At 41.8% G+C, this 19781-nt stretch overlaps 1 protein-coding gene and 1 non-coding gene across 2 annotated transcripts in view; one reads left to right on the top strand and one right to left on the bottom strand.

Annotated features, from left to right (window-relative positions):
* Positions 1–4002: 4002 nt before the first annotated feature.
* The window catches only part of ppp2r5b (protein phosphatase 2, regulatory subunit B', beta), a 49165-nt gene continuing 33386 nt past the window's right edge, over positions 4003–19781 (top strand). Inside the window, exon 1 of the mRNA XM_005751861.2 lies at positions 4003–5507. Coding sequence (XP_005751918.1) covers positions 5315–5507 — 193 coding nt within the window. The 5' untranslated portion in view covers positions 4003–5314. The remainder of the gene's footprint in view (positions 5508–19781) is intronic.
* On the bottom strand, positions 17325–17406 carry trnal-aag (transfer RNA leucine (anticodon AAG)). Its single transcript has one exon. It is a non-coding gene; the product is annotated as a tRNA-Leu (tRNA).

Genomic DNA, 19781 nt, shown 5'->3' with positions numbered 1-19781 from the left:
GGATGGAGCTAACTCTCTAACAGTGTAGCTCATTGACAATGGTCGAGTCAGATCATGTTTATAGCATTTTAAAGTCTTGTATAGAAACGTGTTAGTGTTTGTTTGGTCTGTTTTTTTTGTAACGCACTCTTATGACTTGCTTATACAAGCATGACTTTCATGTAGAAGCACACTATGAGAATAAATAACCTCTTATGTATAACCATTGACTGGTTAACCCTTCAAAGCCTGAACTGTGAAACGATTACCTAAAAATTCAAACTTTAGTGAAAATGGAGTTTTTATTGAACCTTTTAACGACATTTAAACAAAAAAAAATTAACTATTAATTTGCATCCTGCATATTTTTGCAAGTTATTCCTCATAAATGAATCAGAAGGAACATATCTCACTGATGATGTAGACGTCAGGATGATGTAAACCCACGAAAACTTTAAACGGTTGAAGACGGACCTGCAGCTGTTGTTGCTGAAGTTATTCATTTTATGTTTGTTCATAGAGCCCAAAAGGATAATTATAGATGACGTAGAAATAAAAATAATTTCTGGATGTCAAGGGGTGGGTGATGGGGGGTGCACACAAGTATGCTGTGCATGGAGTAATGGTTTTCACCCATTATTTTTCAGGTGGATTGGGAGCAATAATTACCCTGTAATTTTAATTCATTTGTAATTTAAAAAAATCTTTCTATAAATCAGATGCTATATTTGATGCAGCTCTTGCTTTCCATAAAAAAATATAAAATTGTTGGTCCAAACTGACAATTTAACACAATTTATGTTTTAGTACATTTTTTGTGCTCATTTCAAGTGATTTGACCCTGTGAACCAGGAGGTGGATTAATGTCTTTTAAAGAAACTGCTGCTGAAAAAAGTGTTTTTTCCAAGTGATCCTTTCATTTAATTATTTTTTTTATTTTATATATTTGCTATTCAGCCTATATGGTATACCTGTATATTTGTGCATATGGCAGTTGTGGGGCTTTGTAGTATTTGTATTTATCATGGATCAAATAATATATTGAACAAGGAAACTAATAATATAAATTATATTAAAATCGGTTTTATGCTTTTAAAAAAATGCTGTCCTGATTGAGTTTTTAATTTTTTTATTTTATAATACAGTACAATTTTCAAGCAGTTCAGCTCACTCATTCATATGCTGTTACACAACATATGAATATTTGTTTGGGGTCTATTAGCAGAATTATGCAAATTCTGTGATATATAGCCGGATGTGCTTCTTGACACCAGGCAAGGCAGATGACTGCTCGGGGCACCGGGTGCCTGGTAGTGCCCTGAGGGCTGAGAAACCTTAAACTACAGCAGTGGCATCTGGACCTTCAACGGATCCACTTGTTCATAGAAGCCTCGACAGAAATAGTCTCAGTGTGTGGTCGCCTGCTGCGACCACACACTGCGATTAAACAAAAGGCAGTCAACATCCAAAGAAAAGCTTTGAATGTCCTTCAAGAAGCCTGGAGAACTTTTCCTGAAGATTACTTAAAATAATGTAAAATAATAAAGCTGCCTAAGAGAGTTCAGGCTGTGACTTTCAATAACTGTACAAACTCTATTTTTGGTATTTATATCCTCATATGTTTGCAAACCTTTCAGTAAACCAGTGCATCTATTCCTCTTGTTTCTGTCAAAGCATAACAGAATGAGGAGTTACTTTTTCACAGCACTCTATAGTATTAACACTGCATAACCAGACAACCTGGTCTTGGTCACTGTTGCTAAAATAAACATGGTGTCTGCTGTAGTAATGTTTTCCTTGTTGTTTTAGAGGACTGCTGTTGGTGCTGTCAGACTACTCATAACATAATGGTGATGAATGCTGGTTGGAGGGGCACCAACAGACTCCACAATGCCCACTGTGCACAGCTAACAACTGTAGACTGCTCTAATAAAAAGCTCCAAAATGCTGTCGGTTAACCAGCGCGTCTCCAGCAGCACCACAGCCTCCCTGATAGCAAATGTAAAGCAGAGCATCAATGCTGCCCTGACCCACACTGTAAACTCTGTGTGTGTGTCTTTATCCCGGAAGATGACTGGGTGAACTCACCTGATACACCACATAGGGGACAAGGGTGTAATGTAAAGAAAAGGACGCATGCGCAGTTACAGCACTTACTGCACTGTAGTCTCTATGAGATAAAATAGGCTTGTGTGTGTTTATGGGGAGAAAATCAGTGTGTGTGTGACTTTGAGAAACAGATGAAAGGCGCGGATAAATGCGCCTTTAAATGCACGTGCGTGTGTGCTTACACGAGAGAGTGAGCGCGAGCAAGTGGCTGAGCGGGCTGAAGAACAATGGATGGGACTTGATCCTCAAAGCCAGCTTCACCTCAAATAGGAGGAGAGCAAAATGGGGGAAAGGGGAGGGGGAGGAATGGGGGGGAGGCGGTGAGCGTCAAAGCGGTGCACTGATGGAGGATAGGAGGGGATATTTCTTTACTGGATGAAACGGCAGTGAGAAAGCCAAAGGTGGTGCGGCAAGAGCAGGAACGCCGATGAAACACCTGCTTATAATCGAGCGGCTTTAAAAAGCCAGGGCCGGCCACGCGTAAATAAAGGCAAATAAATAAATAACTCCATCATATAGCGTCATCCGCAGTGGAGGAGGCTCACTCCTCTCTCTCCTTGCACCACCTCAAGGCTGAGGAACCTGCGTCAAGACGCGGAGAGTGAGACGATGCAGCATCTGCTCAGCGCTTTCAAAATAAAATCTTTATTTTATTATTATTTTTTTTTTGCTGGCTGAGCCTGTACTCCGCAGTGAAAAATGCCAGAGAAGATTCATCATAGCTGACCGCCTTAGTGCTTAGTGCCTGTACACGAAAAGAAGTTAAACATGTTGGATTTTCTCTGTTAACCATGAAAGTATCTGTGTAGAACAGAACGAGTAAGAAGTTCTTTCTGCGCATCCATTATACTTATAAAGAAAGAATTCCTGAGCTCAGTTTTTATTTGGTACATCTTGCTGTTGTTGTCTAGACTGAACTAGAGAAATCAAAAAGAGACTTTCAACCTTGCTTTCATCTCTACCTGCACGTTAATGCTTCAGTCCAATAGCACTGCAGTTACCAAAGTAACCAGGCTTATTGACATCCATGATGATCCTGAGGAGCTGTCTTAAGGGGTTGCCGTATTAAAATCTATTTAGATCTCTGAAGTTTCCTTTTTTGTGACTACACAGAAGCCCTTAGGCTCCACCAGTAACCCTCACAGGCTAAAACAGCTTTTAGGTCTGAAAAGTTAAGCCACAATTGCTCTCACAATTACTCCTCTGGTTGTAAAGCAGAAGTACAGTTGTTTAGAATTACCTGGGACCAGGGACTAGAAGTCAAGGCCACTAGTTTCCAGTCTTATTTATTAAAGGGTGACGTTCATTTTATAAATTATGGTCACAGTTAAGGCATTTAGAAAAGTTTTGTGCAAATATATCGTTAATCAAAAAGATTTTTGGGATTCACCTATCATTAATACAGCCGTTCACACTGACCGAGTAATTTTGCTGGATGAATTTGCAGCATTTAATTTTTGAACAAAGCTCAATTTCCAGATCCAGATACACAGATTTAACCAATCAGATCACTGCATTTGGCAACAAGTGCACTTGTACTTCTTGTAGCGTGCACCGGTACAACATACACAACTATATGGAAATAGCAAAATAATACTACTGGATGCTGCAGAGTCTCAAAGCACCTTAACGGCGAGCATTAATAAAAGTGACTGTGTGATGATGTTGCGGCGCTGGTGTACTGGCCTTATTGGCCATTATTATTGTTACTCTTTATTCTTTTGTGATTTTCAAGTAGCTGCTGATATAGAATAGGAAACGTCACTGACAAAAAGTGACGTCAGTTTGTCTACTATCATCTTTTATGTACAGTCTATGAAAAGGGGCTTGATTTCCGCAATCCAGACACACGCTTGCACAGGTAGCCTATTTTATTTTGAAAGTCATGAAGCGTCATTTCCGGTGTGTTTCCGACTCATCGCGTGCATATTGACGCAGCTCACTGAGTCGCTGTAGGACAACCGGATAACGGGAACGGAGAAGGGGGTACAGGAGGAAAAAAACCCAAAAAAAACCGCGTCAGTGTGTCAGACGCAGACGGTTTTGCTATTGTATAACACAGGCCTTCAGCTTTTCCTCTCCCGGCTGCCCCTGCGCGGAGGAGCGGCCTCTTTTTTCTTTCATTTACCTTTTTTCCCTGTCCTCTGACCGCGGAGGGAGACGCCGAGCGGAGCTGCGGGGCTCGCCGTTACATCGGAGGACCTGCACATGTCGGTGCAGTGAGGGACCGCTTGTTTCCCCGCCCTGATACGGTTGAAGGAAGGCAGGAGGAGGAGGAGGCTGAGTGGACTATAACATCTTTAGCCTTCAAAGAAATCAAAGAAAAAAAAAGAAATATCAGGTTTTAACGGTTTAAAGAAGGACCCATTATAGAGGGGGGGAAACGAGGCAGGAGGACAACAGTGATGCCGCAGCTGAAGTGGGCCCAGATTGATGATTTTATGATATCATCATTCACCGCCAGGACCGAGCACTGATTTTTATTGATAAAAAAAATCGAGGAGAAGAAGCTGTGAAGTGGCACGTAGGGCGTTTGTTTGCGTCTGATCCGGATAAACAGGAGGTGCTTTTTGTCTTTATTTTTTAAGCCTATCAGGAGCTCAGCTGCTTGATATCATACAGCAAATAAACATCCAAATCCAGGCTGATGACTTAGGCGGTGTGTGACGCCAATACAGCAGCAGCAGCAGAGGCGTGTGTGTGTCTGTGTGTGTGTGAGGAGGAGACGCGCCTGTCTGAGCATCATCTGGTAGCTGTTCCAAGCTACTCCTGCACGGCGATGATACACAAGCGATTCTTTTCATTTGTGTGTGAAAAGCTGAAGCTTCGAGGATGATGATGACGATGACGAAGATGCTATTTCCAGTCCGGCTCTGATAGAGACAACGAGGCGCGCAGCACGTGACTGGACCCCTAGAAAATCTAGCTCTCTCTCACCTCTCCTCACCTCTCCTCCGCCTCTGCACCTTTCTCCCCCCTCCATACTTTCTATCTCTCACCCCTCTCCTCTTCCTCTCTCCTCCTCCACCACCACCACCCCTGGAGCCGCTTTTTTAAAAAATTCTGATCAGTTGATAATTCATCTGTGATTCAGATAGCCACCCACTCCCCCCCCCCTCCACCCTCATCCTCTGCTTTATTCAGCCTTACATCCTCTTAATAAACATTCCCCCTCGTTACACACTCACTCGCAAAAGCATCCACACCACCTCCACCTCCAGCCATCATGGAGACGACCAAGCTGCCTCCGTCCAGCCCGTCCTCGCCGACCACCAGCTTCTCGGTGCCGTCCGCGGAGAAGGTGGATGGCTTCCCGCGAAGGTCCATGCGCAGGGCCCGACAGAGGAGGTCCCACAGCTCCTCTCAGTTCCGCTACCAGAGCTCCCAGGTGGAGCTCACCCCGCTGCCCCTGCTCAAAGGTGAGGCTCTGATTCCCCCAAAGCAGCCACAGATCAATGTGAGAAACAACAGCTGGAACATGTGACACTGAGAAAGCTGTGACAGTAAAAGGTCACAGTCAACTCTCTGTTTTCCTGCTTTGCTCACCTACATGACTAAAACACAACACACACACTTATCCACTGACTGGTTTCCACTTAAACATGCTCTCCTCTCAGTCCTTGTCAGGTCTGACAGGCGGAGGTGACGGTGGTGGATTTGGTTTATTTAACAGATCTGCCGCCTGTCTTCTTTTGGATATGTAAAAGGCCTGTTGTTGTTGTTGTTGTTGTTTTTGCTGTTGTTGTTATTCTTCTTCTCCTCTGTGCTGGGACAAACAGTCCTTTTCATTAGCAGTTAATAGATTAACATGTGTCATGCATATTTCCCCCCTCCTGTCAAATGTCGGAAACAAGTGAAAAAATGACCATCGCAGTATTTCACAGCCAAATAATAACAGAATCAGTTTAAGGTCCTTTTAAAGCAGCAGTGAATTTTTGCAGTGGAGGAGCAGAAGTAGTCCGTGCATTGAATCATCGTTGCATTTCTGTCCTTTAGGTGGTTTTGAGATGTGACGGTTTCTCAGTCAGGTGACAGTGAAGTGTCTGTTTTTTTGTTTCAGACGAGCTCTCATCAGACCGTATGCTTCCTTTTGAGCTTTTTTATAATTTGTCTTTTGTTTTCTTGACGATGAATGGCTTGCATGGAGTCACTTCATTTGCATTGACCACTTTCACCCACATTAAGCAAACCCATCCAACATGTGCTTGCTTTTTGATTGGCTGATAGTGGGGTGGGGCGGGGGGGATGAGAGAAGAGTCTCTCCATCATGAGGCCTCTCCCCTTGACGGTCACTGTCAGTAAGACTGCCTCGGTGAATAAACCTCGTTGTAAAATCTGTGAAACGCCAAAGATGTTGACATTCAGGCTGGTGCAGCATCCACCATGAAGGCAGGCAGAGCTGCGCTATTTGCAGGTCTGTCGTTGCCATAGCTGTAATCCCAGAGCTGCAGTTACTACACAGAGGCCAATTTGATCTGTGCAGGCGTGTTGTGGCCTTTTAGATTCAAGCCCCGGGGATGCAAATGCACCACCCTGCATATCCTGTATATTCTACCTGCCTGGGTGAAGCCTCCTGGTCAAGCCACTAGGCATGGCCTGCTTTACGTGTGCATTAATGTTTGCGGTGGCTAAAGATTGTTTCTGTTTATCTTTTATAATGACGATTTGTTTCTTAGCCCAGCCTGGAATTGGTGCATCCCAACATCATACTGTAGAAAACCTGTGATTGGAATAGCTAAATGAATATGCAGTGGACTGTAAAGTAAAACAAAGATAGTAAAGTGAAGTAAATGCATGGATTCATGGATGATAGAATTTTCTGAATCCAGCTGTCAGCTCTGAGCTTTAGCTGTTTGAATGTCTTTGGTTTGTGGATGCTTGGTTTTGTTCTTGAACAGTAACGGGCGTAAAAAGAGTTCACTGACATTATGGCTTTTCTATAAACGTGCTGCAGCATTGATTTCATGCACAGGTTCTTTAACAGCAGATATTTTCTTGCTAGGCTTTGTGTTTAGGCAGCGAGTACACGTTAGAGCTGGCCAGATCAATAAATTTGTACTTTGCTTCACTCAGTCAACAAACCCCATCGCTTCATGTTCCGTCCTTTTTATATACGTTCTTGCTCTTCTCTGGCTTCGTGGCTTTACTCCTGTCTCTCTCGCTTGCGTGTACAGTACAAAAGCAGGTTGCATGTGCTCGTGTGTCCTTCTGACCCTTCTTTATAAGGTTACTCCCCCTTTCACTTAGCCTGCAATCTCTTCCCATTAACCCTCTGAAAAGAAGACCTCTGTGCTTTCAGAGGAGGCGTGAGCTGTGTGCGCCTGCGTTTTAACTTCTTCTGAAGCACGTGAGTGAGGGGTGTGTGCAGCAAGGTGATAAGAGGTTTTTACCGCATCAGTACAGCGCCTTTGGTTGAGGTGGGTCTCTGCACATGTCCTGTAGAAGTCCCAGTTACTGGACTACTGGTGCTGCACTGTTTCTGGACCCCCTTGAGGAACTGATAGTAAGATTCTGCAGCAGGAGAAGCGTCTGGTGTGGGGAAGTCTCTAACGGGAAGTATGTAGGCCAAGTGTAGACAGACTTGTGGGTGTTTTTCCCTCCAGGGAGTCACATTCTCTTTGTTAATTTGAACTCCTCCTCCTGCTTCTTGCACTCGAAGCTCTGAGCAAAGCTTCATCTCATTCTTGTGACATGACAGAAATGAAACTGGAAGACCTGACATTTAACAGCAAACTAGAATATATCATAGAAATACACATTTTTAGCAGTGTTTAAGCTGAGCAACAGTCAACTATTCTGGCTCACACAGAAAGCCCCCAGGTTGGATTCAAAGCTAGGCCCTTCTTGCTGTGGGGCAACAGCGCTAACCTTCCCGCCTCTGTGGCTGTTTCTGTGTTAGTTTTGTAACAGTCTGTTTGTCCAGGGTGTCCTTCACCTCTCGCCCTGTGGCATCTGGGGTAGGCTCAAGCACCCCCACAACCCTGATTTGGATCAGTGGAATGGATGGATGGCTTGGAGCAGAAATATAGAGAACCAAGGACTTTTTTAAAACATGTGCTTGATCTTGCTTCAAAACAACTTATTTGCACATGGAACCGTATATTTTCACTAAAAGCTCTCAGTGGCTTAAAGCCAAGTCTCTCGTTAGTGGTATTCAAAAGGCATTGCAGTGAAAAGTGAGTCACTAAATGTAAAATAGCAAACGTACAAAAGGGAGGTTTTGGGAAATTTGAATGAAAAACAACATTTTCAACTGAGTTCAGAGATTATGAATGACTGGACAGCAGGAATGATCTAACAGCGTGTCTTTTTCAGGTCAGAAGCCTTAAACAGGCCAGTCCTCTGGTCTCTTCCGATCCACGATCTGTAGTATTATCGTGTAAAGTTCCTCAAGCTGTTAGCTGATCTCTGAGAGGTTCATTTCCTCACTGACCATATTAATGGTCCCTTTTAGCATGGAATCCATTCATAGCTTTGCGATCTGAGTAGCCTGTGAAATATATCTGTCTTAAAAATATCTTTTTTTGTGGGTTAGACGAAGACAAAGTTCAGTCCAGAATCAATGCAGATCTCTAAGAACAGCAAGTGTAGCGAGGTGGACAGCAAATGTCTGGAAGTTGAGTTGTATTTGGACTTTTATTGAGTCACGTGGGATGGAGGGAAATGATTATCACAGTTATTTTGATCAATATCAATCACTAAATATAGTGCAAAAATGCTTTTACTTCACTGTCATGTAAACTGTTTGCACATTTGCTGCACCATTCCTTTGCAGCAGAATAAATTTGCTCCTCTTTATTTATCTAAATTCAGAGCATCTCATTGAAGAAAAATATGAAATATAAATTGTACCAAAGCTTAATGCAAAATTAAATCAACAGAGCTGCTTCACTTTAACACTGTGCTGCAGTCCTGTGAGTTTATCTTTGCAGACGAATGTGTGTTTGTGCGTCTCCTAGAAGCAAAATACATTCGTGGTGCCTGCAGGATGAATGTAAATAAAATAAACTTGAAACTTGTGTATGCCTTTCCACTTCTCCTGTGATCTTTGCCATCAGCGCAGGTTTGCAGAAAAAGGCGAAAACATCTTTTTTGTCCAGTGTCTTGACCATTTTGCTGAAGTCGTCGTTACTTGCTGATTATCGATCACGTATTGTGCCATATCTTGCAAACTGGGATGCGATTGCTTTACTGACTTCAGTTCAGACTTCATCTTTGTGGGTGGTGTTGACACGCCGACATGCTGTGCAGCCTCCTTTTCCTGGACGTGCGAGTTTGTGTCGGATGCTGCGCCGTTTCTCTTTGGCCTCGTGCACTGGTCGTGCTGCAGATTGTGGCGTGTTTTTAGACGGCTGACTAACTTGTGTTTCTTTGCAGTGCAGCCACGTGGCGCCCTTATGATTTCTTCTTGGTTAACGTCTCTTGCCCTAAATCTGAATTATTTCTAAACAACAGATGACGATCTGCTTCAAGGGACAAGCTCTTCACCTTCTGCTGTGCCACAAATTTGAATTTTGTGTCAGTGCTGTGTTATCTGTTGCATATCACGGAGGTCAAGCGTGCTCAGGGAACTCCACACTGTGCTGGCCAGGGAACAGCTGTGATTGGCACATGCAGGCACAGTATCAGGCGCCGATTTAGGGAGCGCTTGATTTGCCTTTGCTTTGCGTTTTGTTGGCAGAGCATGCAGTTTTAGTATTGCTCAGTCATTTTTATTTATTTTAATGAACCAAAATTGTGATTGAGTTTAAAGCTCAGCTGTCCAGCCCTACTTGGAGGTGGGTTGCAAAGCAGCTTGCAATTTTGAAGCAGTTCTAGACCTGCTAAAGCAGTTTATATAACATACAATTTATGAGTTACATTATTAGATGTGTAGACAGGTATCAGCTAATCTAAGGTTGCTGGATTTAAAAAAATGCTGGCAATGGACCATAATTAGCACCACATACTGATGCTGTAATCAGTCATATTAACTGTTACGGCGAATTTCGTAACAGTACGGCGAATAAAGCAGACTGGTTAAACTTTAGTGTAAGGGAGCAACTACCTTGCTAGTGTTTTGTTGAACAAGGTATTGACTTGTGATTGAGATTCAGGGCTGGTGATTTGACGTCGAAGTGTTTCTTGAATTACAAGATGAAGGAGTGTTATTAATATTATTCTTCAGATAGTTAGGGATAAATCAGACAAATTAAAGACTACTATGAAGGTTTTTTTGCATTAAAGATGAATAATGTGAGATAAACACATGAGACTTGTGTAAACAGGGAGCTGATCTGGAACACTGAACTGGCTAATAAAAGAGTAGCAGGCACAGCCAAGAAAGTCAATTAATCCACAGATGAAGGGTGAAGGATACTGGGTCCCTATAATCCTTTTTTACAGTGTATTCATAGTTGGCCTGCAGCATGCATGTGCGCACGTACACTCACACACAAACACAGGCATTTCACTGCTCTCTGGGCGCTGTGCTTTAGGACTGGTTCTTCAAAGCGGCTGCTTCGATGTGCAGAGGACATTTGGTCTAAATAGAAACGCCTTTTTAAAACGTGAAATTTATGATTTGTTAAATCCTTTACTAGCAAAAGACTCTTTTTAAAAAAAGATCCAGGAATACTTTTTTTTTAAGAACAGCTGACACAACCTCACATTTCTGTTCCACTTTCATGAAATCATGATATTAGACATCCCCTTTATTGCAATGAGCACGTGCTCTTGTTTTGAGTGGTTCTGCTTCATTAAAATCTAAATTCTCTTGTTAAAACTGAGCTTTAACAGCAAAGTTTTAAATAGATGTCAATAATTAGCGTTCACAAATGAGATCCGGTTCAATTTCAGCAAAAGCAGGTGATTATAAAGTCTGAGAACCAGCATATCAGCACATACAGAGCCAACAGACCGGCATCAGCGATGTTTTAGACACGGTGAAAGCACTGCCTTCCTTTCCGCTCTCTCCACACTTTCATCATTGCATTAAAAAATTATAAAACACTTGAGGATGGTGTCCAGTAAAGATGCTGGGAGTTAATGGTTTGGGAACGTAGCCAAGTGGATCTAACTGTCCGCGGTCCTCTCTTCCCTGTTTCCTTTTGTAAAATACCCGAATCAGTCTGAAAGTGAGCAACACATGGTAGCTCTCTACCTACCTAACCACCCATCCATCCATTAGTTGATGAGCAATCCAAATCCTAAAGAAGTCATTTTGCAGGAAACCAAGTCAGTAAAATGAGTGAAAAATATAGATTAATTGACTGGTAAGAAAGTAAGAACTGATCAAATTAATCACCATTAAAGGTTAAACATTGTCCATGTAGATATTTGAGCTCTTATATCAACCTCTTTAATAACTGAAGCTTTTTTAAATGCTGATAACATGTTTGTGACTTTCAGCTGTGCAGAGCACATAGACCAGGGGTGTCGAACTCCAGGCCTCGAGGGCTGGTGTCCTGCAGGTTTTAGATATCACCCTGTTTCAACACACCAATATCAAATGATTAGTTCATTAACAGGCTTCTGGAGAACTTCAAGACATGTTGAGGAGGTAATTTAGCCGTTTAAATCAGCTGTGATGGATCAAGGACACATCTAAAACCTGCAGGACACCGGCCCTCGAGGCCTGGAGTTCGACACCTGTGACATAGACTATAACAATGGATAGTCACCGTAACGTCACCCTCTGGGTCAGTAAAATCCAATATGAAGCTTCAGGAAAAGTATTTTTCCGGTTCCATCTCAGTGTTTTGAAACTGGACATGATGAGCGAGGGTGGATCCGACTGAGGAACTGAGAGATACTGTGCACTCATTGGCTCGTTGACTTGTCAGTTGCTTGGTAGACATGCCATACTGTTTTTATTATCCTTTTTTACTCTAGCAGGGATCAAGAATTAAGAAAACAGACATCATGCAGTACTATAGGATAGGATTTGAAACTAAACTCATCAGGAGAGTGTTCACTAAGGTCAAAGAGCAAAGATGTTGAGGCTCGTTTTCCAATAGACTTCTTAACAGATCTGTCCGCCAGAGGGAGTTGGCCTTTGCTAGCCATTAGAAAGAATAGCGGTTTAAACCACTTAACTCAATGGCAGAACATTGCACACACATACAGTCAGGTTAGTGTTGCACGTAGGGGTGGGGGTGGGGTTGATATATAGCGTGGTATGGCAATATTTTGTGTGGCGATATTGTATTACTGCATAGACGCCGAATATCAATATTTTATTAGATACATTTGATTTTATGTGTCATGTGATTGCCACCTCTATTAGCAACACCACTGCTAGCACCATAGACTCCATGATTTATGGATTCAGGTTCATTTACAATGACTGTATGGTAGATGCCAGCTGTGTTTTGCCAGGCTTTTATTCGTCTCACTTTCCACCTTTCTTGTATACAACTTCCTGTCACATAGTGAGAGTGGTGCTGCTGTCTGATGGGACTATAGTGCTGGCTAGGGGCATCTAAGAACAACAGTTAATTGCTGTTGCACATAAATGAATATGGATAATTAGCTTAACCTATTAGTATTTCTGGTGCCAACAGAGGGCAACAATATTTAATCGTCTAATTAATTGCACATATCCCTAAAGGGATTCACCAGTCAGATCCAGAGTTTTGGCATTTTTTTCTTTACATATTATAGAAGAATTTGATTGCAGAATTATTAGCTGGGGGTGCTCATTGAGTTTGTCCCGGTTTTAGTCCTCCATTTGTTCAGGTGCACTGCAGTTGCCTGCCTAAATAGAGAACAGGCTGTTAGCTCAATGCTCCTTCACAGTTGCGATGCTCTCCCCTGGGGCCACAGACACCAGCACAGCTCCTCGGTCACGGGTCTTGTGTCGCTGCTGGCAGGCCAACGAGACTAAGGTCACATTCCTGTTCGACATCTAGTCAGCAGACACGCAAACTTGTGATTAAGATTTGTGGCCTTTTCCCACACCAAAGAGAATTTGCACGTATGTGATTCAGGATGATTTTTGAGATTACTGAGCCAGCTGTCGCCATAGATTAAAACAGGAACCTGCAACTGCTGTGAGCAGGCCTGACATCCACTGACCTTGACATCCACTCAGTCTCTGTTCCCTCTGCAGCTAAGTTTCGCACTTTTCTTCCTGTTGCACTTAATATAGTACAGTATACTAGAGGCCTGTGCTTCCACTGTGCTTGCGTTCTTGTCTGATTTACAGTAATTCATGTAGGTCATGTACAATCCGCACAACCTCTTTCTCAAACAGACCGAATCGACATGAAGAACAAAACACACCATGAGCAGTAACATCAAAGCAGAGGTGCCATTGCTGCTGGTAGAAATATCAACAGTGATTGGTTAAAATGAAATAATATGTGTGCTAATAGAAAAGCCCACATGGTGAATGAAAATAAAAGCACCTGCACTGCAGGACAAATGTTATTACTGTACAGAGAAGTGATGTCCAGATAGCAAATAAGCATGATAGGAGCTAGAGTTTAGGATTAGGTCTTTTTCAGGTTTTACCACCAATCAGAGGGTGCCCCTCCCTGACCCTGGTTCTGCTGGAGCTTTCTTCCTGCTAAAAGGGAGTTTTTCCTTCCCACTGTCACCAAAGTGCTTGCTTGATTATTAGGCTTTTCTCTCTATTATTGTAGGGTCTTTATCTTACAGTAAGGCGACTGTTGTTGTCATTTGATGCCATATAAATAAGTTAAAGTTGAAATTGTGGTTTTACTATGCAGCAGATCAACAATCATGTTCTGAGCTGCCCGAAAAATGTTCCCAAGGTCTGAGTGTGTGTGACTGTGTGTGCATCTGCAGGGAGATCATGGGGCTCAAAGAGAAAACACACAAAGCAGACTTTCTGCTCATCCCGGCCCAGCAGCTCATTCTCCCCCACTTTTACAGCTTACATTGCATATTTGACTGTAGTGAATGATGTAATCCAAACATGGATCAACAGGAGAGCCAAAGTAAAGGGAAGTTCGAATCTCTTCTTCAAGCCCTGCCCTATGTCTCATTTTCTACTTTTAAAATTAGGGCATAAGCAAACATGTATCTGTATTTGGAAATCACAAGATGATCATACTCGAACTATTCCTGTAAAACGAATGCCACCAGAGGCTCTAGTTTTGCCGTCCCAGTTAGAGGACAATTTGGTCAGGCTCACCATCCTATTGGTAAAACAGCAGCAAATGAAGGGCAAAATAATAATAATAATAATGAAGCATTTGTTTCACCACAGCTGTTTCTTGCAGTCATCCATGGTGTTGGATTTCTGCTCATCAAAAATTGATACCTAGTTGTTTATTATTACCTCCCACACTTATGTGAAAGCAGCAAAACTGCAGCATGCACATATTTCCATGCAAACAGCCGCCCGTGTGCAAACTAGCGTTGGCATTTCTCACTGATATTTGAACCATGCCAAAGAAATATTCTCATAAGCAAAGAGCCATGCATGATGTTCTCCGTCCTTGACATTTTCATCACTGGCTGCCAGAAGCAGTGGCTTTTCAAAGGGCTGCTGAGTGTCTTCAAATAACTGAAGACCCTAAAGGATGCTGTGTGAGCTTAGGGAGCGTTAAATCTCCCGTACCTGAACAAAACCCATTCTGCCAGTCGATGTAGCATTTAAGCAGCTCTAAAAGCTACGAAACACCCTGCAGACATGAGACAAGCGCTACAGACAATCGGACTCTGTTTCACAGAGTAACAGATGGTGAGTTGATGCATTGTGGGATAATAGGAAGACCTGAATGTCATTTCATGTTTTGAATAAGTGGTTATGTGAAGTAATAGTTTAGAAGCTCGTGTTCCCCTTTAAGATAAGAAATACTCATCCGCGCAGTAGGTAGTCAGTCTTTTTGCAAGTGTGCTTTTTAGCAGCGTTTCATTTGCCTGATTATGTTATCAGCCCACTGAATGCTCTTTACCAGGTCGAAGTATGCTTTTTTAGTGCCTCTGCTTCTGATAGGAAATGCATTTCAAACGCTCCCACTGCTGATTTGGAAAGTACAAAAATACACTGCTGCTTGTGTTTCGTAATGTTCTCGAAAATGGGCCATTTTCACGGCTAACAATGAAGGGATTAGAAGGAAAAAACACGCCGTCAGACATTCATATTGAAATCTGAAATATTGAAATAAGAAAATGGTATCTTATGTAGATAGAAAAAGACTGCAGTTTTGTTCAGTATGAGACATACTGTGTTTGAAGTTAAAAAATAAATAAAGGTTAATATCTGGCAGCGTCACACTCTGCTAATGGGATAAGGACATTTCTTTGAGTTAGAAGATGAATTCTAATAAAAGTTCAGTCTTACTCTTTCCACTGGTTCAGTGCAAACCGTGCTGGTGATGTACGCTCACCGGCCACTTTGGCTGTTGTATTTAATGTGTGGTCAAGACGACATAATGTACTAGGGCTGGACCATATCATACCGTTCACGGTAATACCGGTATAATGTTGGGCAACGATAGGAAAATGAAATATCGCGATAGAATATGGGTAAAACGCGCATGTGCAGTGCCTTTGTTTTCATACGCACATGGCGGAAAAAGCGTGCCGGCGACAGAGAACAAGAAAGGCGAAAGTGGATCGTTGAATGAAACGGATGAACCAGAATTAGTTTGTAAAAATGCTGCAACTTCAGTGGTGTGGAACTGGTTTAGCTTTCGTCCGTCAGATACACAACAAAGCTCTATTTTTGGTAGAGCATGCTAGCGGGCCGTCGTTATTACCGTGTTGTTTGGAAAATGCGGCACACTTAAAATCAATCCTTTGATTTTTCTGAAAGTCGACAGTGCCCCTTATAACCCCGTGTGCCTTATGTATGAATTCTGGTTGTGTTTACTGACCTCGAAACAATTTTATGTCGTACACGGCGCTCAAAAATCTGTTAAATGTTTTAGTACGACTTTGCTAAGCTACGAACCCGCACCACTTGATGGATTGTTGGAGCGTTGCGGCTACCGTAGGCAGGAGCCTCGCGGAGTGATACGTAATGTGCTTCAACATAATATTACCATATTATGTGTGTATAACCTCTTTTTAAGTTTTGTGGATATTATACATGGTTATGCTGAGGATATGTCGGCCGATTTCCACTGAAAATGCCTTTTGGTTAAACTGTCAGCAAGGAATTTGCATTTGCACTGTTAAATTATTATATAACTTTAATGCACATAAAAAACAGCTGCTTGTTTAAGTGAAAATACGTTGATTTATTTATTTATTTTGCACTAATAAAGTTGTGGAGTTGTAAAGTATCTTGTTTAGTGTCAATTATATTGTCAGTTATATCGTTATCGCAAATTTTCCAATGTATATCGTGATAAATATCTTTGGTCATATCGCCCTGCTCTATAATGTACTTTATTAGGTACTAATAGTGGTACCGGGTTGAACCCTACTTTTAATTCTTCGTGTCATAGATTCAACAAGGTGCAGGAAACATTCTTCACAGACTTTGGTCCATGTTGACATGATAGCATCACACAGTAGCTGCAGGTCTGTGACGTGAATCTGTGGATTGAGATCTGGTGACTGTGGAGGGCGTCTGAGTACAAAGTGAGCTCCTTGTCACGTTCAAGAAACCAGTTTGAAATTATTTTTGGTTTGGTGTTATCCTGCTGGAAGCAGCCATCAGAAGATGGGTACACTGTGGTCATGTAAGGATGGAAATGGTCAATAACAGTACCAACCGGAACCCTCGGTTGTACCATTATACCACCAGCCCGAACCAGCGATAGGAGGCAGGATGGATACACGCTTTCATGTTGTTTGTTGTGCATTCACAGATGCTCTTCTGCATCTCTTGTTTGTAATGAGTGGTTATTTATTATTGGCTTTCTGTCAAATAAAAACAGTCTGGCTGTTCTCCTCTGACCTCTGCCATCTAGCTACAGATGGTTGTGTGGGAAAATATAGTAGATCAGCACTTAACTTGAACTTCAGCAGCTCATTTTGATGATATGTACAGAGTTTCTGCCATTTGATTGGCCGATGAGATATTAATGAGCAGTTGAACAAGGGTACCTAATGCGGTGACCGGTAAGTGTAGATAAAAAGCAGCTGTGTAAACCTTTGCGTTAATACGTAGCAGAAAATGGGTAAACTTATAGCAACATAGTGGCTACACTGCTTTGTTTTTCTGTCTCTCTGTTTTAAGAGAGCTGTGGATTGAGAACACAACAATGCATTTCTACCTTGAATCAGAATATTTTATTGATCCTTAAGGAAGTTATGTAAAAGAAAAAGTCTGGCAGCGGTGGGATTCGAACCCACGCCCCCGAAGAGACTGAAGCCTTAATCCAGCGCCTTAGACCGCTCGGCCACGCTACCATGTTGCCTAAGGCGTGCTCTGCAAATGCTGCAACTATGACAGAAGAATTGTAGTTAAATAAAAATGCAGTTTTTTTATTTTTTTATACGTATTCTATCATAATTCTCTAATATAAATCACAGTTGCAGCTGCTACTCCCGTAAAGAGTAACTGTATCATGTAAAAACTGACTGGATTACTGACGTCATGTAAACCAGTATCCAGTGTGGTTGAAGTCTTCTGTAATACGAGGTGCAGATGACTCGGAGTATTTCCCCTTCAGTATGGCTGTCTGCTAGATGATTTAAAATCACTTAACATAATAACACATGCAGCTTAGTCAAAGGACAATTTCACTGTCAGCATATTGTTGAAATCGTTTATCTCTTTTTGTCTGCTTTATCTGACGTAAGGTAGTTTAATTCAGTGTCAGACACTCACTTCATTTAGGTAGCTTAAAAAGGATTTATTGTTTTGATATAGCTGATTACCATCAAATGTCATAATAATATTGGCACCTGTGAAGTAGCACTCACTGGTCTGCTGGCTGCTTTTCATTTTTCTTACTGTAACGTCACAAAGCATCACAAAGTATTTTTTTTAATAGAAAGAGGTCGTACCTTCTGCATCTCACAAGCCTGAAGGCAGCATCTGCAGTTGTGGTCACAAGTTAACATACACTCATCAGGGGCGTGATCGTCGTAGCAGTTTTGGGTTTTTAATATTTTCATGATGAACTTTTCTTTTTCCAGGGTGCAACGTACAGCGTCCATCTTTAGTGAATTGGAAAAAAAAATAGAATCGGCACACAAATTTGAATTTTCTCTAATCCATACAGGATTAAATGTATACATGCACCCCCACTGATATATGGTTAAAATCACCTGTTGCAACTGACCAACTCGATGCTTTGTGGCACTCTGGCTGGATATGTGATCATTGTTGTTGGTAGAACTGGCGGAGATCATTTAAATCTTCTGGTTTCCTGGCACTGAACTGGCTTTAAATCAAATTTTGAATAGATTTGAGTTGAATTTAGGACGTCCATTCCAGAAGCTTAATGTTAGCTTGATTTATCTGTTTCAAAACCAGCATTAATGTGTGTTTGTGATCATTGTTCTGTTGGAACACCCGATTGTATCCTAGTTTGAGCCAACAATCTGAAGGCAGTCCTCCTTCACTATTCTATCCACTTTGTGCGATGTACAAATACCACTGGTAGCAAACAGCCCCAGAGCATGCTACCACCATCATGCTTGGTTAGTACTTAAGTCTTAAAGTTTAAAAGCTTCAGCTTCACCCCTTCAAAATTTTTTGTCTCATCTTATCATCAAACTTTCTCCAGAATGCATTTGGCATTGGATTTTGGAGCACTGGCTTCATTCTTGGTCAGGTGATATAAAATGTGCTTCACCATGGACAGTGAAGCTGGTGTTCTAGCAGTTTCCAGTTCATGGCATGAACTGGAAACTTGATGGTTCCTGAGTTGCTCCCGAGGAACCAACTCCTTCACATTTTAAGTGACATTTTGGGTCTTCTTCCAGATCTTGGTACAGAGGTAGACAATTGTTTAGACTAATGACTCTTGAATCTTCACTTTGCCCATCAGGCATCTGGAATGGCCGTCCAAAATTCTGATCTCAGCAATCTTGAAAATTAGTTTAAAAGCTTGGTCCGTGACAGGGAACCAACAAAATAAATGAACTCCACCAATCCGCAAGAAGATCAGATGGCTACCAAAGTCATCTAATTAAAGTTATCTATTTGATTCTGTATTCAAACTTTAAACTTTTGATTAAACTCCTGTAGATTAGAGAACATTTAATTTAAAATTCAGACTTCTGCACTCACTTCTTGTTTTTTAGTCATCAAAGGTGTCTGCTGTATAATCAGTTAAAAAAAATCCTTAAAAGCCCCAAATTACCGTGACGTTCATGGTCATGATGAGTGTTTATATACATCAGTGGTGCTCTGCTAGTCCATTGATGGCTAATGCTAACAAGGCAAAATGTACTAACCTGTGGAATAAAACTATGGCAGAGGAGTCATAGAGTAGAGACACTTAACCAAACATGTCCATAATTCAATAATATTTACAGTATCTATAAGGTTTACAAATATTAGCTAATATTAGCCACAACAGTGAATGCTGTGCTAGCTCAAAGAGCTAAGCCGAGGTGCAGTTTATCCGGCTGTACCTCTGAATCTCCACATTTTTCATTTCCCCTAAAAAAAGCACATGTTTAAGTATTTAAAGATAGCTTGTGTATTTCATTTTCCTCACTACTCTCATTTTTTTAGGGTTACATACTGTATCTGTCAACGAGGGAAATATTGTCTGTGCAGCGTATCATAACCCCACATGAGCAGCCCCCGTGTTCACATGTTTGTGTTT

Source organism: Pundamilia nyererei, unplaced genomic scaffold, assembly GCF_000239375.1.
Source record: "Pundamilia nyererei isolate P.nyererei 1_Seehausen unplaced genomic scaffold, PunNye1.0 scaffold00331, whole genome shotgun sequence".
Taxonomy (NCBI): Eukaryota; Metazoa; Chordata; class Actinopteri; order Cichliformes; family Cichlidae; genus Pundamilia; species Pundamilia nyererei.
Note: the sequence above shows the minus strand (reverse complement) of the source record. Positions and strands in the feature narration are given on the sequence as shown.